Genomic DNA, 22,444 nt, shown 5'->3' with positions numbered 1-22,444 from the left:
CCAGCTGCAGGAAATGAGCTCTGATATTCATGTGGACGTTAAGGAGATCCCACAGGAATGTTCACAGCAGTGATCACGGAGGGCTGTGGCTTCACCCTGGAGCAGTTGTTGCTTTCCTGGGGTGGAGTTGTGCCGCCCTTGGCTGGGTGTGCAGCCCGTGGTGCTGCAGCTCACAGGGGTTTTTTTCCAGGCCCTTGGAGCTCAGTGAGAACAGCAACTCACAGAGGAATTCCCTGGAGGAGGGGATCAAGCCTGAGCACCGAACCAACTCCATGTCGGGGTGAGTGGGGCAAGGACTGCAGGGTTCCTCCTTTTCAGCAGCCAGGGGCTGCCAAGGAGGGATCTGGGGGAGGGAGGGGAACTGAACAGAGCCAACTTCATGGAACCCAGCACGGGTTGGGTTGGGTTGGGTGGGAGGGACCTGCAAGACCCTCGGGTTTCAATCCCCTGCCCTTTGGTGTGACCGTGTTCACAGGGGTCCCAGGATGAGGGAAGAGACGAGGATCTGACTCCATGTTTCAGAAGGCTGATTGATTATTTTATGATATATATTAAAACTATACTAAAAGAATAGAAGAAAGGATTTCATCAGAAGGCTAGCTGAGAATAGAAAAAGAAAGAATGATAACAAAGGCTTGTGGCTCAGACAGAGAGTGCGAGCCAGCTGACTGTGATTGACCATTAATTAGAAACAACCAACATGGGCCAATCAAAGATCCACCTGTTGCATCCCACAGCAGCAGATAACCATTGTTTACATTTTGTTCCTGAGGCCTCTCAGCTTCTCAGGAGGAAAAATCCTAAGGAAAGGATTTTTCATAAAAGATGTCTGTGACACTTTGGGGGTTGCTCCAAGGACAATCCAAGCCCCATCCAGCCAGAAACTCCTTAAGAGGAGCTTTCCTGTGTCCTGTGTCCTCCCCATCCACAGCAGCCCATGCCAGTGACACCAGGCAGGTGAGCAGAGCTGGCAGTGGCACAAGGCAGGTGAGCAGAGCTGCCATGGCACGGGGCAGGTGAGCAGAGGTGCCCTGACACGGGGCAGGTGAGCAGAGCTGGCAGTGGCACAGGGCAGGTGAGCAGAGCTGGCAGTGGCACGGGGCAGGTGAGCAGAGCTGGCAGTGGCACGGGGCAGGTGAGCAGAGCTGGCAGTGGCATGGGGCAGGTGAGCAGAGGTGCCGTGACGCGGGGCAGGTGAGCAGAGCTGGCAGTGGCACAGGGCAGGTGAGCAGAGCTGGCAGTGGCACGGGGCAGGTGAGCAGAGCTGGCAGTGGCACGGGGCAGGTGAGCAGAGCTGGCAGTGGCACAAGGCAGGTGAGCAGAGCTGGCAGTGGCACGGGGCAGGTGAGCAGAGCTGGCGTGGCACAAGGCAGGTGAGCAGAGCTGGCAGTGGCACGGGGCAGGTGAGCAGAGCTGGCAGTGGCACAAGGCAGGTGAACAGAGCTGGCAGTGGCACAGGGCAGGTGAGCAGAGCTGGCAGTGGCACAGGGCAGGTGAGCAGAGCTGGCAGTGGCACGGGGCAGGTGAGCAGAGCTGGCAGTGGCACGGGGCAGGTGAGCAGAGCTGGCAGTGGCACAGGGCAGGTGAGCAGAGCTGGCAGTGGCACGGGGCAGGTGAGCAGAGCTGGCAGTGGCACAAGGCAGGTGAGCAGAGCTGGCAGTGGCACAAGGCAGGTGAACAGAGCTGGCAGTGGCACAGGGCAGGTGAGCAGAGCTGGCAGTGGCACAAGGCAGGTGAGCAGAGCTGGCAGGTGAGCCCTGCAGCCCCCAGAGCCCCCCGTGCCCTCTGTGTCGGGGTTAACCCTCGCGGAGCCCGGCGCTCCCGTGCGCAGAGGAGCGGGTGAGCAGGGCTGCCATGGCACAGGGCAGGTGAGCAGAGCTGGCAGGTGAGCCCAGCTGCCCCTCTCTGCCAGGTGAGCCCTGCAGTCCCCCGTGCCCAGGTGAGCCCCCCCAGAGCCCCCTGTCCCCTCTGTGGCAGGTTAACCCTCGCGGAGCCCAGCACTCCCATGTGCAGAGGGGCAGGTGAGCAGAGCTGCCGTGGCACGGGGCAGGTGTGCAGAGCTGGCAGGTGACCCCAGGTGCCCCCGGCTGCCAGGTGAGCCCTGCAGCCCCCCGTGTCCCCTCTGTGGCAGGTTAACCCTCGCGGAGCCCGGCGCTCCCGTGCGCACGGCCAAGGCGGAGCGGCGGCACCAGGAGCGGCTGCGGATGCAGAGCCCCGAGCTGCTGGCCCAGCAGGACAAGGAGCTGTCCCCTGCTGAACGCCGGGCCCTGGAGGCCGAGAAACGGGCCATGTGGAGGGCAGCACGGTGAGCCAGGGCCTCCCTGCCCTCCGGGGATGGAGCGGGGCAGCTCCTGGGGGTGGGGGATAAAGGGAGTGAAATCGGGGAATGGGGATCCTTTTACAGGGGAGGGGGTCTCCTAAAGGAGTAAAACCAGGGAATGGGGATCCTTTCACACAGCAGGGCAGCTCCCAAAGGGAATAAAACCAGGGAATGGGGGATCCTTCACACAGCAGAGCAGCTCCCAAAGGGAATAAAACCAGGGAATGGGGGATCCTTCACACAGCAGGGCAGCTCCTACACATCTGGACCTAAAGGAATAAAACCAGGGAATGGGGATCCTTTCACTGGGCACAGCTGCTCCTAAAGGAGTAAAATCAGGGAATGGGGATCCTTTTACAAGGCAGAGCTGCTCCTGCACATCTGGGACCCAAAGGGGGTAAGAACCAGGGAATGGGGATCCTTTCACAGGGCAGCTCCTAAAGAAGTAAAACCAGGGGAAGGGGGATCCTTTCACAGACCAGGGCAGCTCCTGCATATCTGGCACCCAAAGGGAGTAAAACCAGGGAATGGAGCACGCTTTCAAGGGCAGGTGTTGAGGGAGGTTGTGCAGGATCTGTTCAAGCCCTGGCTGAGCCTGTCCCTTGTGTCAGCACAGGGCTCCAGGTTCCCCCGGTGCTGCCCAGCCCCGCACACGGGGAGCTCCCCATGAACACAAACCCAGCTGTGCTGTGGTGGCTGTGTCCTGCCCTCACACACCATTCCCACCTTGTTTGTAACCCTTTTGGAATGGTGTCACTGAAGCTGCAAGGTCACACATCCAAAAGGAAAAATGGAATTTCACATTTGCAGTGTTGCTGGGCTGGACATCCTGCTGCAGCCAAGAATGGCAGGATCTGGCCATTCCCATTCTTACCCACATGAGCTGTTCCATCAGCCATGAAAGAGTGACTAAAAGTTGTTCTGGAAGAAAGAGAACTTCCTAATCCAGAACTTAAGACTTGAAGCTAGTCCAGACATTTACTGCATCATAGAACTCCTTCCAAAAATCACTCAGGCTGCTCCTGTTAATGGTTTTTCTTCTCCTGATATTCCTGTAGGAGACATTCAAAGGACAGTCTGAGCTGTCTCTTTTGGGGTTTGGATGAGGCCTGGAGGGGACAGGGTTTTAGAAAAGACTGGAGGGATCACTGGGAGCAGTTCCAGTGTTGGTGCATGGATGATCATGGGGCTGTTGCTCCCAGGGTGGCTCTGAGAGTGGAGAACTGCAAAGCAGATCCTCAGTGAGAGCTGGACTGATGTTCTGGAGCTTTGAGCACATTTTCTCTGAGATTGGTTTTCACAGAAGCCCAGAGTGGTTCAGGGGAGAGGATCAGTGCCATCCATCCCACCCCTGCCATGGCAGGGACCCCTTCCACTGTCCCAGGCTGCTCCAAGCCCTGCCCAGCCTGGCCCTGAACACTGCCAGGGATCCAGGGGCAGCCACAGCTGCTCTGGCCACCCTGTGCCAGGGCTCCCAGGAAAGGATTTTCCAAGATCCCGCCTAACCCTGCCCTCTGGCAGTGGGAAGCCATTCCTTCCCCCTTGTCCTGGCACTCCAGGCCCTTGTCCCTTTCTGTGGGACAGGGGGGGACGGTTCCCTTCTGCTACAGATCTCCAGGAGGATCCAGTGCTCTCAGGGCCCCTTTTCCAGCTCTGGAATGGGCACAGGGATGTGGCCAGGTCCTGTCTGCAGGGAAGGTTCTGCCCTGCCCCACTCGGGGGGCTCAGCCCCACCACTCTGCTGGGTTTGTTCCTCCCTTTCTGATCTCCTGTCTTCTGCTTCTCTCCAGTTCTCTGCTCTGTGCTGTCACTCGTGACCCTCACTCTGCCCTCCTTGGGCTCTCCTTGCTCTCCCTGTGCCATCAGGGCCCTGCCGCGATGAGTGATGCCCCTTCCCCAGCACCCCCTGTGCTCTGTGCAGACACACAGACACACCTTGCACGCGGGTTCTGGGCACACACAGCCCCTGGCACAGCCATGGAACAGTTTGGGGTGGAAGGGACCTTAAAGCCCGTCCAGTTCCACCCCTGCCATGGGCAGGGACACCTTCCTCCATCCCAGGCTGCTCCAAGCCCCATCCTTGGGCACTGCCAGGGATCCAGGGGCAGCCACAGCTCCCTGGGCACCTGTGCCAGGGCTGCCCACCCTCACAGGGAACAGTTCCTGCCCAGTGTCCCATCCAGCCTGGCCTTGGGCATTGCCAGGGATGCAGGGGCAGCCACAGCTGCTCTGGGCACTGTCACCACCCTCACAGGGAAGGATTTTTCCTGGATATCCCATCTAACCCTGCCTCTGGCAGTGGGAGGCCATTCCCTGTGTCCTGTCCCTCCAGGCCCGTGTCCCATGGGAAGAGCGAGGTTCAGAGGCTCTGGTGCTCACCCTGGGGCAGGTGCCCAGCCAGGCCCATGAGCATTTTGGCACATTTGGTTCAGGACACACTCACTCTCAGTGTCCCAGGTGTGTCCTGTGCTTGGCCACTGTGTTCCCCTTTCCCGTGGTCCATCTGAGGTGCAGGGAGTACACGGCCAGTGTAGCTGAGGGGCTGTCCCACGTGTGCCCACAGCCTGACCCACACCCTCTGAGCACCCCACAGCCCTTCCATGGGCGTCCTGGTCCCTCCCAGCACTGGGAGGGTGTCCCCTGGATGGGGTCCTGGTCCCCTGGATGTGGGCACTGGTGGAGGCTGCTGTTCCTGGGCACCATCCCAGGCTGCCCCAGGGGTTCCTGCTGCCCCAGCAGTGCCCAGGGTTGGGTGGGATCAGACCTGGGAACAGCCAGCCCAGGCTGCCCCGTGTCAGACCCGAATTTCCCCTGCCCAGGGTACGTTCCTGTATCTGTTTCTTTCTTTTCCTGTTCTTGTCTGCTGCAATGTTCATCACCATCATCTCTTCCTCTCCCTCCTCCTGTTGCTCCTGTTCCTCCTGCTGCTCCTCAGATGCTCAGCCCTTGAAGACAGTGTTAAGCAGTACGAGCAGGACCTGGCCAGGAGGCTGTACCAGTCCAGGCAGAGAGCTGCTGCTGCCCCAGGGCAGAGCCACCCCTCGAGAGCCACCCCTGGGGCAGGAGGAGGCCAATCCAGGTGTGCACTGCCCCTCCCACAGCTGCATGCTCCTGTCTGGGGGCTCCTGGGGCAGGGCCAGGCTGGGCCCTGGTGTGACCCCAGAGAGCAGGGGGGGTGCTGGGGCTGTCTGTCCGATGGGGAGGAAGGAACAGACACCTCTGATGTTTCCCAGCTGTGTCACAGAGTCCCAGAGGGGTTGGAAGGAACCTTAGAGATCACCCGGTTCCACTCCCTGCCAGTTCCACTGGAGCAGGGTGCTCAGGGCCCCATCCAGCCTGGCCTCCATGATCTCCTGCTGACTCAGGAGGGTTCAGGTGCACACCCTGAGCACAGGGGAGGGTGAAGCCCCAGCACTGATCTCTGCTGGCTCAGGAGGGCTCAGGTGCAGCACAGGGGAGGGTGAAGCCCCAGCACTGATCTCTGCTGGCTCAGGTGCAGCACAGGGGAGGGTGAAGCCCCAGCACTGATCTCTGCTGGCTCAGGAGGGTTCAGGTGCAGCACAGGGGAGGGTGAAGCCCCAGCACTGATCTCTGCTGGCTCAGGTGCAGCACAGGGGAGGGTGAAGCCCCCAGCACTGATCTCTGCTGGCTCAGGAGGGTTCAGGTGCAGCACAGGGGAGGGTGAAGCCCCAGCACTGATCTCTGCTGGCTCAGGAGGGTTCAGGTGCAGCACAGGGCAGGGTGAAGCCCCCAGCACTGATCTCTGCTGGCTCAGGTGCAGCACAGGGAGGGTGAAGCCCCCAGCACTGATCTCTGCTGGCTCAGGAGGGTTCAGGTGCACACCCTGAGCACAGGGCAGGGTGAAGCCCCCAGGGCTGGTCCTGCTCATGTCATCCTCTCAGTTCTGTCCCCAGCTCAGGTCACTGTCCTGCTGTGTGGCACTCTGGGGCTGCCCGCAGTGTGTTGGTCCATAGCTCCAGGCCCTGTGTGTTTGGCACAAGTGCTCCCAGGTGTGTTTTGGGGTGGCAGCCAGCCCAGCTGTGCCCCTGCCTGCCTCGGGGACCCCGGGGGGCTCTGTCCCTGCCCTGCAGGGTGGCACTGTGCCCTCAGCAGCACTGACGGCTCCTCTCCCCACCCCGCACCCCGTTCCTGGCAGGATGAAGTCCCTGGAGCAGGATGCCCTCAAGGCCCAGATGGTCATTGCCAAGTCCAAGGAGGGGAAGAAGAGAAGCACCCTGGAGCAGCTGGCAGAGTCCCCGTCCCCTGCGCCCACCCCGTCACCCACGCCGCTGGAAGGTACAGGGCAGGGACAGGGGGGCAATTCCCTCATTCTGGGGGCAATTCCCTCATTCTGGGGGCAATTCCCTGCCTCTGGGGGGCAATTCCCTGCCTCTGGGGGGCAGTTCTCTGTTTCTGGGGGCAATTCCCTGGCTCTGAGGGCAATTCCTGCTTCTGGGGGCAATTCCCTGCTGCTGGGGGGCAGTTCTCTGCTTCTGGGGGCAATTCCTGCTTCTGGGGGGCAGTTCCCTGCCTCTGGGGGCAATTCCCTTCTTTTGGGGGAAATTCCCTGCTTCTGGGTCAATTCCGTGCCTCTGGGGGCAATTCCCTGCTTCTAGGGGCACTTCCTTCCTTCTGGGGGGCAATTCCCTCCTTCTGGAGGCAATTCCTTCCTTCTTCCTGGCTGGAATTCAGGATTCCTTTTTTCAGGATCTCCTGGAACAGCAGTGAGGAGGTGTTGGTTGGGAGGGCAGGGGACAGTGACACCCTCAGCGTGGTGCCACCCCTCTGAGGGGTGGCTGTCACCCAGCCAGGCTGTCACTGACTGTGCCTTTCTGTCCCCTCCTGCAGATTGCAGCCCCAGGAACGTCACCTCCCCAGGAAGGCTGGTATGGTGTTCTCCTGCCTGCTTTTGTCACCTTTCCTCAATCCTGGCATTCCTTTGTCACCTCTCCTAAACCCTGCCATTCCCTGCTATGGTATTCTCCTGCTTGCCTTTGTCCCCTCTCTTCAACCCTGGCATTCCCTGGCTGCTCAGCTCTGCTGGGAGCTCTGGGCCCCTCTCAGCCCTTGCTGCATGGTGCAGGGAAGGGAGGGGGGTCTGCAGATGGAACTTGGCCAAACTCCTGGCCAGAGGAATCCCCCCTTTACTGCAGCTCCCAGGGCACATCTGCTCTCTGGCCCCTGTTTTATGGTGCCATCCTTTCCGTGGGGCTTCACCTCCTTGTTCAGAAAGTTTTCCACCAGGTCCAGAAAGCCTTTCCCTGGTTCAGAAAGCCTTTCCCTGGTTCAGAAAGCCTTTCCCTGGTTCAGAAATCCTCTCACTTCCCTCCAGGGACTTTGGCCCTGTGTTTCCTCAAGAGCACAGGGCAAACCTGCAGCTGCAATCAGCATTTTCCTTTTCCCAGTCCTGAGTAAAAGCCATGGGGCTCTGTTGCACAGCACTGTAAGATACCAGTGGGACAGAGCAGGGAAAGCAGGGGGAGCAGCAGCAGGGATGGAGCCTTGTCCTGCCAGGTCACCCCATAGCACAGCCCTGGGCTGAGATTCTGACTCTGCCCTGGCTGTCAGGAGTCTTGCCATGAACTTCCCCCAGAAGCAGCTTTCCCACCTGACCTGGTGTGCATTGACATTTCACTGGAGCAGGGGATGCTTCCTCTGTGGCCCAAACCCCTCCTGCCCCCAGGAGAGCTCCAGGGCAGTGTCCCAGGGGTGTCCCATGTCCCAGGGCTGTCCCAGGGGTGTCCCACGTCCCAGGGCTGTCCCAGGGGTGTCCCATGTCCCAGGGGTGTCCCATATCCCAGACTCTGTCCGAGGGGTGTCCCACGTCCCAGGGGTGTCCCACATCCCAGCTCTGTCCCAGGGGTGTCCCATATCCCAGACTCTGTCCGAGGGGTGTCCCACGTCCCAGGGGTGTCCCACATCCCAGCTCTGTCCCAGGGGTGTCCCACATCCCAGGCTGTCCCCCAGGGGTGTCCCATATCCCAGACTCTGTCTGAGGGGTGTCCCACGTCCCAGGGGTGTCCCACATCCCAGCTCTGTCCCACATCCCCTGTCCAGGCTCTCCTGCCTCTCTCTCTGCCTCTGCTGGGGTCTCTGCTTGCCTTGCTCAGCTTGCTGCTGCCTCTCCAGCCCTTCCTCTCCCTCACTCTCTCTTCTCTGTTTCTTCCCCTCTGCTGTCCCTTCTAGTCAATGTCTGAAAAGAAGTTTGACTACCGGGAATTTGCTGCTATTCCTTCCTCCAAACCTGTTTACGAAATCCAGGTATAAACTGCATGCTGAGCCACCTCTGCACAGCTCAGGCCTGGGTTTGGTGGTGGAGCTGAGGCTGAGGGGTTTGGGGGAGCCCTCTGCAGAGGCCTTGGGGCAGGGACACCAGTCCTGCTGAAAACTGAGGGCTGGCTGGAGGCTCCAGCCAAGAGGAGTTAGGAAAAGGTTGGTCCAGATGGTTTTAAAATGAATGACAAAAGCTTTGCAGATAGAAAACATCTGCATCTTCACCAGAATGGCTCCTGAAATAGTTTTGAGTGAAAGATGAGAACTGAAAGGGAAGAAATAGTGACAGAAATGATGGCCAGCAAATGCCAGATTGGAGCAGATGTGAACTGGCAGCTGGGCTGTGCCTGTGTCCTGCCCTGGGGTGCCTCTTCTCAGGCTGTAACCCTGCTGGCAGCGAGCTGTGGAGCCAGCACCTGGTTCTGAGGGTGAAAGCCATGCTGAGGTGCTTCTCCTTCCTCACACGGGCTGGTTTGAGCTGTTCTGTCATGGGTTGCCAGCTCTGGAGGTGACCCTGACCCCTAACCCCTGCTCTGGGGACCACTGGAACCAACCTTGTAGGGCTGGAGCTGTGACTGCCTGGGTCAGTCAGCCCCTGGTGGCATTGGTGACAGCTGAATTGGGCAGGTTCCCTGTGTCTGAAGGGTTTTAGGTGGGTTTTTAGTGTCTGAAGGGTTTTGAGCGGGTTTTTTGGTTCTGTGTGCAGACCATGAAGCAGATTCTGTGTGTGGAGAGCCAGCAAGCTCTGCCACACTGGAGAACACCTTGCTGTGGGGACACAAAGGTGTCACTGCAGACACAAAGGGGGCACTGCAGACACAAAGAGGGACACAGAGGTGTCACTGCAGGCACACAAGGGGGACACAGAGGTGTCACTGCAGACACAAAGGGGGCACACAAAGGTGTCGCTGCAGACACAAAGGGGGCACTGCAGGCACACAAGGGGGACACAGAGGTGTCACTGCAGACACAAAGGGGGCACACAAAGGTGTCACTGCAGACACAAAGGGGGCACTGCAGACACAAAGAGGGACACAGAGGTGTCACTGCAGACACAAAGGGGGCACACAAAGGTGTCACTGCAGACACAAAGGTGTCACTGCAGACACAAAGGGGGCACTGCAGGCACACAAGAGGGACACAGAGGTGTCACTGCAGGCACACAAGGGGGACACAGAGGTGTCACTGCAGACACAAAGGGGGCACACAAAGGTGTCACTGCAGACACAAAGGTGTCACTGCAGACACAAAGGGGGCACTGCAGACACAAAGGGGGCACACAAAGGTGTCACTGCAGACACAAAGGTGTCACTGCAGACACAAAGGGGGCACTGCAGACACAAAGGGGGCACACAAAGGTGTCACTGCAGACACAAAGGTGTCACTGCAGACACAAAGGTGTCACTGCAGACACAAAGGGGGCACTGCAGGCACACAAGAGGGACACAGAGGTGTCACTGCAGGCACACAAGGGGGACACAGAGGTGTCACTGCAGACACAAAGGGGGCACACAAAGGTGTCACTGCAGACACAAAGGTGTCACTGCAGACACAAAGGGGGCACTGCAGGCACACAAGGGGGACACAGAGGTGTCACTGCAGACACAAAGGGGGCACACAAAGGTGTCACTGCAGACACAAAGGTGTCACTGCAGACACAAAGGGGGCACTGCAGACACAAAGGGGGCACACAAAGGTGTCACTGCAGACACAAAGGTGTCACTGCAGACACAAAGGGGGCACACAAAGGTGTCACTGCAGACACAAAGGGGGCACTGCAGACACAAAGGGGGCACACAAAGGTGTCACTGCAGACACAAAGGTGTCACTGCAGACACAAAGGTGTCACTGCAGACACAAAGGGGGCACTGCAGACACAAAGGGGGCACACAAAGGTGTCACTGCAGACACAAAGGTGTCACTGCAGACACAAAGGTGTCACTGCAGATACAAAGGGGGCACTGCAGACACAAAGGGGGCACTGCAGACACAAAGGGGGCACACAAAGGTGTCACTGCAGACAGGCTGGCTGTGGCAGAGTGTGCTGTGAGGATTCTCGGGCATTTCTGCTTTATTTGGTGTCAGTTCTTCACTGACACCTGTCCCTTATGGTGGTGCTCTGCTCCTGGAAGTCATTCCTCATTTTCCTGGGGTGCCTTCCTTTGGGATGTGCCCTCTCCAGTTCTGTCCCAGGCCAGCTGGGGACTGGGTGCTCGAGCCCTGTGGCAGCTCCAGACCATCCCAATCCCCAGGGACAGCACTGGCTCTGCATGCAGCTGAGGAGGTGCCTCCAAATCCTCAGGCAGTGTCTGGAGTGCAGCAGTTCACAGAATCCTGGGATGGTTTGGGTGGGAGGGGACCCTAAATCCCATCCCACCCCATCCCTGCCACGGCAGGGACACCTTCACCTGCCCCAGGAGCTCCCAGCCCCATCCAACCTGGGATCCAGGAGCACCCTGTGCCAGGGCTGCCCACCCGTGGGTAGGGATTTCTGTCCCATGTCCAACACAAATCTCGCCTCTTGCAGCTCACTGCCTTTTTGTTCCCTCTCTACTCTTTGTGCCTTTTGTGTTTCTTCCTCTCCTTCCTGCACACACGAAGTTTGGGGCTTGGCAGAGGGAGCCTGAGCCAGGCACGAGGGATTCCTACTGGAGTCTCTGTGGCAGTCCCCAATGGGCAGTGTCCCCTCTGTGTCACTGTCCCCTCTGTGTCACTGTCCCCTCTGAGCAGTGTCCCCTCTGTGTCACTGTCCCCTCTGCAGTGTCCCCTCCCTGTCAGTGTCCCTCTGTGTCACTGTCCCCTCGGTGGTGGGGACCCTGGGCACAGCTGTTCCAGTTGTGACTGATCCCATTTCTCTTGCAGTCCCCTGATGCAGCTGATGACCTCAGACACGTGGATGAGCGCAGTAACTCAGGTAAGCCCAGCTCAGCCCCAGGCCCAGGCAGTCCTGGCTGTCCTGGCTGTCCCTGCTCTGGGTCTGGAGGGTTCCCTTGCCTTGTGGAACCCCCCTGAGCCCCTCACCTTCTGCTGCTTGAAGCAATGCCATGTCCTGTCTGTTCTAGAATGACAACTCCGCGCTCACCACGTTCATTTTGGGTAGGAGATTTGCACATTTGCATCATTTTCAGTGATGACTGATCTCCCAGTGTGCTGTGTTGCAAGCATGCCTGGTTTTCTCCTGTTTTGTCCTGGAACAGAGTGGCAGTAGGATGTGGCAGGGAGGTTTTGGGCTCTGTCACCTGTTCAGTGTCCCTCATGCAGGGGCTGCCTGGTGCCCCTTCTGCTGCAACAGGGAATGGTGCAGGTGAATTCATCTGAGGTGCACCCATGGGCCGTGGCCACCCCAGTCAGCAGGAGTTAGAGGTGTGCAGCTGCAGCTCTGGGCTGTCCAGCTGGGCTGTGTCTGTCCCACCTGTAACACACACCTGAGCCTCACCCAGCTGCTCCCAGGAGCTGGGCAGAGCCTGCCTGCTGTGTAGCCTCTAACAGTTGGTGCTGGTTTGCTTCTACCCTTTTTGCATGTTTCACCCCTTTATTAAAAAAAAAAAGTTCCTTGTATCTTGGCCAACTCCTTTGAGTCCAGGCTGCAATCCCAGACAGCTGACCCATGGCTGAGCTGTTTCCTGAAGGAGGTTCTGCTGCAGGACTCAACACAAACTTACTTTCCTGAGAACAGGATCTGTTCTTCATCCCTCAGAGTCGTCCTCTAAGCTCTGGGTTATTCTCTTGAGGTTGTTTGTTCAGGCAGTGCAGGGATGAGAGCTCAGGGGAGGTCTGGGGAATAGCAGCTGCTGCTCAGGGCATCCAGAGCTCACTGTTGCCTGTCCCTGCTCTGTGGGGCCCTCAAATGGGATGAAAGCCAGAAAGAAAATGTGGTGCTCATGAGAGACCCAGCCCTGAGTCCTGAAGTAATGCTGAAATCACCTGTGATGTGTGTGAGGCATACAAACAAGCAGGTTTTTCCCAGTGATCTGGAAAGGATGGAGGTGAGGATGCCAGTCAGCTCTCCTGGCTTTTTCAGAGCCCCCCATCCCATCTCACTCTGCCAGGCAGTGCAGCATTCCAGCCAGCATAATCAGAATTGTCCTGGATCATGGAATTGTGGCTTTTTGACTCACAGCAATTCTGAAACCTTGTGCTAGCAAACCATTACATCAGGAACTCTGAGGAAATCCAGCTGCAGAAAGGTGTTGGCATCTCCCTCCTCCCAGCACACCCTCATCCTCTTGCCCCTGCAGAAACAGTTCCTTCCATTCTCTGGTCTGACTTCATGGTCATCATCTCTTAAATGGATTTAAAAACCTTTATTCCAAGGTTTCCATGAGGCCATGGAGTTACTGAACTGCAGAGCAGCATTTTCAGGGTGGAACCAAGCAGTGTTCCCTTTGCTGTGGCATGACTTCTCCAGATCACCTGAGACTTTTGCTTCCCAGTGCTGTAACCCTCAGGCTGCAGAACCTCTCCTGATGCCTGTGTGCTGCTCCTGTTACTGGAAACCTGCCTGTGGGACGTGAGGAGCTGCTTTTTCCCTGGGCTCCTGGCCCACCTGGGCTGTCTGCTGTGGGCAGCAGCTGCCACAGCAACGGTGCCTCCCCATCCTGCACCTGCCCTAATTGCTGCTGGCTAATGAGCTCTGCAGCTCTGACACTCAGGAACCACACATGTTCTCTCTGCCCTCCTGTGGCTTTAATTTATCCCTGCCAGCTGTGCCAGCTGTGTGCTGCCAGAATCACAGCATGGTTTGGCTGGGAAGGGACTTTTCAGACCTCCCAGTCCCACCCCTGCCCTGAGCAGGGACACCCTCCATCAGACCAGGCTGCTGTGATCCACAGCTCCCCTGGCAGCCTGTGCCTCACCACCTCACAGGGAAGGATTTCTTCTCACCTGTCTTAACCCAGGGCTTTGTCCTCAGATCCGAACCCTTCTTGTCGTTGCAGTTCCCCGGGAGCAGGACGGGCAGCCAGAGGAGGAGGAGGAGGCCCTGGGAGCAGGGGATCCATCAGCAGCAGCTCCCTCAGCCCTGGAGGACATGGCTCTGTACAGCAGCAAGAGGAAGCTCCGGCACAGCCGGCGCAGCCTGGAGACCGCTGTCCCCACATAGGTGACCCTGGGCACTGGACTGGCCTGGCACTGGCCTGGCCTGGCACAGCCCCTCAGGAGCTCCAGGGACAGCAGCAGGCTGCCCCCCTGCCTACAGACTCTGCATGGGACCGAGCTCCCCGTGAGCTCTGTGGCCAGCTGACTCCTCTGGGGCTGCGAGCCGCCCTCGTCTCTCACCCAACAGTGCACTGGGGCACATCCCAAAACTGGGACAACACTGGACTGACTGCTGGCAGATGGAGAGGAAGGGCAGCCAAGACAGTGGGCAGCTTTTTAGCCTGTAAATAATTGTGTGTGGGGAAGAGTAGGACAGGGAGAATGTAGGAGTGTGAGAGTGTGTTGGGCTCCAGCTGTTACTGCCTCAGCTTGGGTTTTGTAGTGGTTAAAAGGAGCTTCTCCTCTGGTGGGAATCAGGAGGAAGGTCTAGCCTGCCTTTACTCCTATTTAATTTCCAGTCTTTTGCCAAAAAGCATCTCCTCCCAGCTCCTGCACTGTGTCACCTCACTTCCCTTTGGGAGTGTTTGGGAATGGGAAGCTTGGAGGCAAAAAGAAGGAAAAAAAAGAGAAAAACCCACCAGAATTCCAGCAAAGTGCCTCCCTCTGCCACTGGCACTCTGTGCTCAAGGCAAACAGAGCCAGCTCGCTGCCACCTGCCTTTGTTCTGGTGGGACTCTGCTCCTGCTGGGGCTTTGTGCTGTCCTGGGACAGCTCCCTCCCCGGATGGGCACGTCCCCTTTGTCACCACTGCAGAGCACACGAGTGGAGGAGTCTCTGCTGTGGCACTGGGGCTGAACTGGTCACTGGGGCAGGAATGGGACGGGGCTGAGAGCCAGAGCAGGGGTGTAGGGGTGTGTGACAGCAGTGGGGCAGGACAGGGGGCAGAGGTGGGAGGCGTGACAGCAGGTACCTTAGTGGGTAGAGTTCAGGAACTGGGGGTGGGTAGAATGTGGAGTTGCTGGGGTCAGGTTGGGACTTACAGGATCCTACACATGGAGATGCTGGTGGGGAGTCCACAGTACCCACAGTGCTGGCTGTAGGGTGGGGTGGGATGTCACAGGTGCCTGGTGTGGTGTGGGCTGGCAGGGAGCACCAGGAGCACGATGGGGCTGGCGTGTGCCTTGCAATAACCACACTGTTCCACTTTCCAGCTCAGTGGCTTCAGGCCCCTTCCCATGGAGGACAGGGAAAATGCACATTTGCCCACACAAGAGGGAAAAAGGAAAATGAGTGGGGGTGTGAGCCTTGGTTTCCACAGGTTCTGAATCATGTGAGCTCTGCAGATGTGGAGGTCACAGCTGCTGCTCCCAACTCTGCCATCAGCCTCTGCTGCCACTAGTGAGGGGAAACAACCCTTTTCATTTTTATCACTGCCTCTCACCGTGAGGAAGGTCCGAGCTCGGCACAATCCCCTTCCCTGTCCATTGGTGCTCTCTGACTCCCCAGTAAGAGCAGGGTTGGACCTTGAGCCTCACAGTGGCTGGGCACTGACAGGCACATCTGCTTGTACATTTGCTGAAGGAAAGAGCTGGATGCAGTTTTTTGGGTGCAGTTTTTCAGTTGAGCCTCTCATGCCAAAATCCAGCGGATCATTTTAACTGACTCTGTACATTTTGATTTTACAGACTTGTGAAGGGGAACTCTGATAATCTCACGCTGCAGCTGCAGCTGCCTCCATCATCAGCAATTTGAGCTTTTCCTTTTTAAATCTAATTTTAGCATTTGCTTTTTAACAAGAGCAGTTTTGGAAACAATCCTGGCTGGGTTTTGGTGACTAACTTGTGATTCTTCTCTCCTTTCCCTGTGCGGTACCTGGTGCCAGGCTCTGGATTCTCTCCCGTTCTCTCCCAAGAGACTCCGAGGGAAAATTAGCGCATCAAGACTGTAACTAGTGAAATTTGTACAACCAAAGAAATCTATTTTGTGGTTCAAGGATAATAAAGTTTACTTTACATTTTAGAGCCTTTAGTCACAGTGGTTTGCCCTGTGTCAAGTCTGCAGTTTCAGTATAAGGCTCTGCTGGTGGTTGTTACTCATGGCATAATCCAGCAAAGATGCTCCTGGTGTCTCTGCTTTTGGGAGCAGGAACTGATGCACACTCCCATTACTGCCAGCTGAGAATATCAATATTCAGGGATGGGAAAAAAAACCAATATGAAACACAGTGACACCAGCAAGACCTTCAGTCTCTTGGTTTTCCTTATTTAAGGCTGTGTTTAAAAAAAAAAAACAAACAAAAAAACAAAACCAGAAAGCTCCAACATTATTTTGTTTATATTATTAAAGTTTTTTAATATAGTTTGACTGGTAAAAACCAACCGCATTTCCTATAGCTCAGTCAGGTTTTCCTGAGCCTGGTTCAGTGGCTGGGCACCATGCTCTGCCCCCCCAGGGAAGGAGGAGCAGTCTCAGAAGAGGGTGGATTGTAGATTTCCTTTTCCTAGAGCCAGGGTGGTGCCAGAGCTCAGCCTCAGAGTTCCACCTGTGTGACAGGTACAGCTAGAAAAGGGGCCTTGGCCATGGCACAGCCTGCTCCTTGGTCAGTGAGGGCTCAGAGCTGCAGTTGCCAGCCTCACACAGGCTCTGTGCTCAGGTCCTGGGCTGTGTTTGATTTATTTGTTTATTTATCTGCTCTTTCCCTTGGGGCAGGCTTACTGCCAGGCTCCTCTCTTAGTGTGTATCATTTGTCCCCCAAAACTGGACCCTGATTAGGTAATGGGAAGGAGTTTACCCCTTCAGATAAAAGTAAAGACAGAAACATCATCAATGGGAATTGTTTATTTAGGGATATTTATTTAGGCATGATTCATGTAGGGTTGGAACTAGATGGTCTGCAAGACCCCCTCCAAGGCCAACCATGCTATGATTCTATTATTTTTATATAAATAGGAACAGAAATAACCCAGTTCAGTATATGGGGAGAATGATCTGCAGGGTGGCACAGCAAAGAGCAGAGCCCAGCTGGCTGGGATGCAGGGTTTGCAAGGAACTCTTGCAGCCTTGAGCAGCAGCAGCAGTGACTCACAGCCGGGCCCTGGGAGATGAGGGTAGGCAATGTCACATGTGGACACAACTCCAGCTGTGAACCTGCCCTGCCTTCCCCTCTGATCCTGCCCAATGCCAGTTCTCCTGGTTCCAGGAGTCAGTCCTGCCTGGGGCTGGTCTATGAGCGACGGCATTGTTGGTCCTTCCCTGCACTTCCCCCATAGAGAACAGTCTGGAATAACTGTGGGATTCTGCTCAAGGACTGCCCTGAGCAGACAGTAGGGGCTGTCTTGAAGCTGCAAACCACAACAAACTCACCTGTTTGTCAGTCTGGCCCTCGGAACACCCGGGGTTTGTCAGCTCTGGCCCTTGGAACACCCGGGATAGCCCGAGGCTGGGGAATGCTGATCTCCAGCCTTGCCCACGGGCCACCAGGTGCTTCTGGAGAGCAGCAGCTGCTTCTGGAGAGCAGCAGCTGCAGCAGAGGAGCTCTGCTGGTAGCTCAGTGCCGCTCTGGTCCTGCCAGGCGCAGTCTTAGTTGATTGTGTGCTTTCAGCCACCATCAGTGACCAGAGAGCCCGGAGCTCCCACCGCTACCACCGTTTGCTCCGCACCTCCGGGCCCTGGGCAAGGCCGCTCCCGGTTCGGGCCCTCCTGTCCCGGTGCCTACCGTCTCGGTGTGCACCACCCGTGCAGCTCCCCGGGGACAGAGAGGCACCGGCGGGGATGGGATGGGCCGGACTGGGAGCAGCGGCGGTACCGGCGGGGATGGGCCGGACCAGGACCCAGAGCTGCGGTACCGGTGGGGCCGGGCCGGGCCAGGAGCAGCGGCGGTACCGGCGGTGTTGGGATGGGCCGGGAGCAGCGGCGCTACCGGGCCGGACCGGGAGCAGCGGGGGCGCGGCCCTGCCCGGTGACGTCGTCACGTGACGCTGCGCGTTGACGCTCCCCGGTGACGCTGCAGTGACGCGACAGCGGCGGGCCCGGACCGAGCCCAGGCCAGGCCCAAGCCGAGCCCAAACCGAGCCCAGGCCAGGCCCAGGCCGAGCCCAGGCTGAGCGGAGCCCGGGAGAGGATCCTGGAGCGAAGATTGAACGGCTCCGGGAGCGGCTCAGGGCCCGTGCTGCGCGCCGCCTATGGAAAGGTGCAGCTCTGTGCCTGCAGAAACCACTGACCTGCAGTTGTGGTGACTCCTCATTTATGTAATAACCCTAAACCAGCATTTAAATCATTTAAATCAGGAGCCGCTGTGCAGTGAGGCTGTTTCTCCTCAGGGAGGACGGAGCAGGCACACACCGAGTGCCCCTGACTGCCCGGCCGTGTTTGCCCTCTCTGCGCTCCCACAGCAGTGTGGGTGAGTCACGGAGTCACAGAGAGCTGGGCTGGGCTGGGCTGAGCCGAGCCGAGCTGAGCTGAGCTGAGCCGGGCTGAGCTGAGCTGGGCTGAGCTGAGCTGAGCTGAGCTGATGGGACCCCGGGCACCATCGAGCTCCCTGGGGAGCCCATCCCAGCGCTGAGCCACCCTCTGGGGGCACAGCCTTTCTCTGATATCCAGCCTAACCCTCGCCTGACACAACCTCAGCCATTCCATCAGGTCCTGTCCCTGGTGACTGCAGAGATCAGTGTCTGCACCATATCCCCTCAGAAGGAAGGTTCAAACTGCCACCAGTCTGGAGTTAAAATGTGTCTCCCGTGACTACTGAAGGCAGAGGCCCTGCCAGTGCAGGGTGAGCTCTGGCTCTGGATATCCTTGTTCTGAGGGGGAGTGGGTCTGGCCCAGCCAAGCAGGTCTGGATGTTCTCTTACTCAGGTCATACTGGATGTTCTGAATGCCTCTGTCTGCACGGGGGACCCTCCAGTGGGGTCGTGGTTAAGACCAGGTGACCTGATCCCAGGGACTTTCCTTCCTTTGGTCAAGGACCCTTCCTGGGTTTTCCCCAGAAGGAAAGGACAGCCATCAGGGCTGAGCACTGGTAAAGAACAAAACAGCAAACCCTCACAACTCCTACCCTGGTACCCAAACAGTGCTGCTGTGTAAATGCAACACTGATTCTTCACACATTATTCCTCATAAGCCCCTTTAATTGAAGGCAATTTTCTTTAAAAAAGCAAACAACTTCTAACAGTGAAACTGTGCAAGACCACATTTCTGTTCCCACACCCAGAGTTCCATGCAGATGTTGGTTCTGCTTGTTAGAATAATGTGGGATTTCTCCACCTTAAAAAAGTCACTGTGAAGAACTAGAGGGGGATGGATGACTCATGCAACCACTGAAGAGACTTTTCCAATTCTGTCAGCACAGAGAGGGTGGGAATTGCACTGGGGACCTGTGAGATGAGTGACCAAGCCTGCGGTCACTGCAGAACAATCAGCTCAGTGCCAGTCAGTGCCTGGGACTCCTGAAACTGAGCTGGCATAAAAACAGGCAGATCATGTTAAACAGCTTCAGAGCAGACAGATAAAGGGCAAAAGCAGAGCTGCACTTAACCCAGATAATCTGATATGTACACATGCAGAGCCTGAGCAGATCAAACCCAGAGTGGCAGCTGGGATGAGTCACCCGTGTGGAGTCAAGGGGAAGATACACCACCTTCTCCACTCTCAAAGAGCCCGTGGATCTGCCCTGCTAGAGGAGCAGCTCTGGAATGAGGTCCTGCTCTCCAGATTACCCTGTGTGTGCTCGTGGTGCCTCTGGGGCAGGTAATGTGTCTGTTCCTCACATCCTGGCAGTGATCACAGCGGGCCAGGGCTCACTGGTGGATGGAGCCAGGGGCCACATGGTAATCACAGAATCATGGAATGTTTTGGGTGGTAAGGGCCCTCAAAGCCCATCTAATCCCACCCCTGCCATAGCAGGGACACCTTCCACTGTCCCAGCCTGCCCCAAGCCCCGTCCAGCCTGGCTTTGGGCACTGCCAGGAATTCAGGGACAGCCACAGCTGCTCTGGGCAGCCAGTGCCAGGGCCTCACACCCTCACAGGGAACAATTCCTAACCCAAGCCCTGTCCAGCCTGGCTTTGGGCACTGCCAGGGGCAGCCACAGCTGCTCTGGGCAGCCAGTGCCAGGGCCTCATACCCTCATAAGGGAGAATTTCCTCCCAGTATCTCAGCTAAACCTACCAGAAGCCAAGCTCCCATCAGGTCAGATTTCCAGAATTTCAGTTTTAAAAGTGTGGAATCACAGAATCATTACGGTCACAATAGACCTGTGAGAGCACCAAGACCAAGCACCAGCCCAGTACCACCACCATGTTCACCCCTAAACCACGTGCTTGAGTGCCATATCCCCACATGTGGGGATATTCTTGGAACAATTCTGTGGCACTTGTGGACACAAACTTTTGCAACCCCCTCTTGATCAGTGCTGAGACCACTCGCAATGCTCCTGTTCAGGCTGTTGCCAAAACTGAGGGCTGGAGCAGTACCCCAGCATGACCTGTCCGACACACAAGGGCTGTGTTGGTTCCTGAGAAGAAGAGTGCAGCAGAGCTCTCCCTCCTGCTGCCCCCTTCTCAGGATGTTCCTGCTGCTGCCCCCTTCTCAGGGTGTTCTCCCTGCTGCTGCCCCCTTCTCAGGGTGTTCCTGCTCCTGCCCCCTGCTCAGGGTGTTCTCCCAGCTGCTCAGGGTGTTCCAGCTGCTGCCCCCCTGCTCAGGGTGTTCTCCCAGCTGCTCAGGGTGTTCCCCCACCTGTTCAGAGAGTTCTCCCTGCTGCTGCCCCCTGCTCAGGTGTTCCCTGCCTGCTCTGCTGTCTCTGAGAGCTGCAGTCCCAGTGGAAGCAGCTACCACAATCTGAAATTAGGTCTCACCTCATTCCACAGACTTTGTTTTACCCTGTGTGGTTAATCCAGACATCGTCAATCTGGGACACGAGTGTGCCTTGTTTGAAGGCCGTTGGCAGAGGGAGCCTGGTGAGACACTGGTGACAAACAGTAATTATCCAGTTTGGATTACTGCACTAATCCAGTGTAACAATGCAAACACATTGTAATTCATGAAAACCAAACACTGCTTACACACGTACATTGCGTTTACAGGGAAAGAAAATTCTCTCAAATAACCAGTATTATCTTAGAAATTGTACAAGAAAATAAACGCAACCAACATTCAGAATAGAAAAGCAGTAAAACTTTATTACTAATTCCCAAGTGGAAGGATACAGGCCTTTTTATTCCATTAGGAATAGCTTTAACATCAGCAATTCCAGGTAATATTGACTCTGGAGTGCAAAAGAAATTGGCTCAGGAGAAGTCAAACCTACTCAAGTAAAATGTCGGTGACGTGTTTGTGTATACAGCAGTAGTGAAACTGAAAGTAAAAACATTCTGTTTGATATTCAGATTTGAAAGTTAGTTTTGAAAAACTGGAAGAGAAAAGATCCACCAATACCTTTTAAGTGATTTGGAAAAGAGAAAATGAGAGGTTTAAAATGTTTTCTATTTAATGAGAAGACTGAAAGGCGATAGTTGTATCTACATTACTGAGAAATACTTTACTCAAATACAGGTTATGAGACTTAATGAAGTAGATTAAACTGGTGTGAGATAAAGGCTGAAACAAGAGTGTAGGGTTATCCCACAAGTTCTGGGAAGGCCAGTGTGTTTTCACTGGGATTTAATAACATCTCAGAATAACTCACACAGGTTCTTGCTGTCTGACAGAATCTAAAAGCCAAAGTTTATAAAGATTTTAAGTTCCTTTACAAATAAATCCAGACTCTTACTACAAGTCATCATAATTTAAGGATAAAAGTTTTGTAAAGCCACACACTGAAACCTTGTAGAAAAACTAATGAATCAGTTTAAACTTGACTTTCTGAGGGATTTCACCAATTCATATTTCAGTATAACACAGGGAAGAGCTCCAAATTCATATTGCAACTGGCTTTCCTTACAGGCAGGATTGATTCAGCTCGTTCGGAATCACAGGGTCACTGCTTATCCAACCTAAGTTTATATGTGAGATACCAGATAGATGGTGTAGCTCCCTTGTATCCAGAGGGGTTCAGCTGCAGTTCATCTTTTTGCCTGGAAGGTCTGAATTGCCCCCATGTGCATAGTGGCAGCATTCCAAGGTCTCTGGGATGGCTGGTGCTGATACAGCCACCTCTGCAGCTGTCACCAGTGTTCAGTCTGATAGGTCCTGCCTTAAACAGCCATATCAAAACCATGACACTACCAGCAATGCCATCATTTTGGGGCCTCAAAACAGATCCTTTGCAGTTTCCTGATGACAGAAGAGGGATTATATCAAAAATGTAAACAAAGACAACACTACATTCCATTAGATAGCAGAAGTGTTCTGTCCACAGAAGAGAAGCCAAACCGTTGATGAATTGTTACCTTGATTCCAGTGCCTGAAGGGGCTTCAAGAGATCTGGACTTTAGACAGGGGCCTGGAGTGACAGGACACAGGGGAATGAGTTCCCACTGCCAGAGGTGAGTTTAGTTGGGATGTTGGGAAGAAATCCTTCCCTGTAAGGGTGGTGAGGCCCTGGCACAGGGTGCCCACAGAAGCTGTGGCCGCTCCATCCCTGGCAGTGTTCAGGGCCAGGCTGGACAGGGCTTGGAGCAGCTTGGGACAGTGGAAGGTGTCCATGGCAGGGAGGTGGAAGTGGATAAAGTGTAAGGTCTCTTCAACCCAAACCATTCCATGATACTAGGATCACTGAGTCCAACTGCTCCCCCAGCACTCCCAGGACCAGCACTAGCCCATGTCCCCAGGTGCCACATTCCCTCCACTGTTCAGTCTCCTCAGGGATGGGGACTGGGC

The 22,444-nt window shown here is 56.1% G+C and overlaps 1 protein-coding gene across 1 annotated transcript in view; it reads left to right on the top strand.

Annotated features, from left to right (window-relative positions):
• The window catches only part of SCRIB (scribble planar cell polarity protein), a 127,572-nt gene extending 111,923 nt beyond the window's left edge, over positions 1-15,649 (top strand). The window contains 8 exon segments of the mRNA XM_030970808.1: positions 191-280; positions 2,132-2,305; positions 5,256-5,399; positions 6,477-6,616; positions 7,169-7,206; positions 8,507-8,581; positions 11,456-11,507; positions 13,531-15,649. Of these exon segments, the coding sequence (XP_030826668.1) occupies positions 191-280; positions 2,132-2,305; positions 5,256-5,399; positions 6,477-6,616; positions 7,169-7,206; positions 8,507-8,581; positions 11,456-11,507; positions 13,531-13,694 (877 nt within the window). The 3' untranslated portion in view covers positions 13,695-15,649.
• The last annotated feature ends 6,795 nt before the right edge of the window (positions 15,650-22,444 follow it).

Source organism: Camarhynchus parvulus, chromosome 2, assembly GCF_901933205.1.
Source record: "Camarhynchus parvulus chromosome 2, STF_HiC, whole genome shotgun sequence".
In the NCBI taxonomy this organism is placed as follows: domain Eukaryota; kingdom Metazoa; phylum Chordata; class Aves; order Passeriformes; family Thraupidae; genus Camarhynchus; species Camarhynchus parvulus.
Note: the sequence above shows the minus strand (reverse complement) of the source record. Positions and strands in the feature narration are given on the sequence as shown.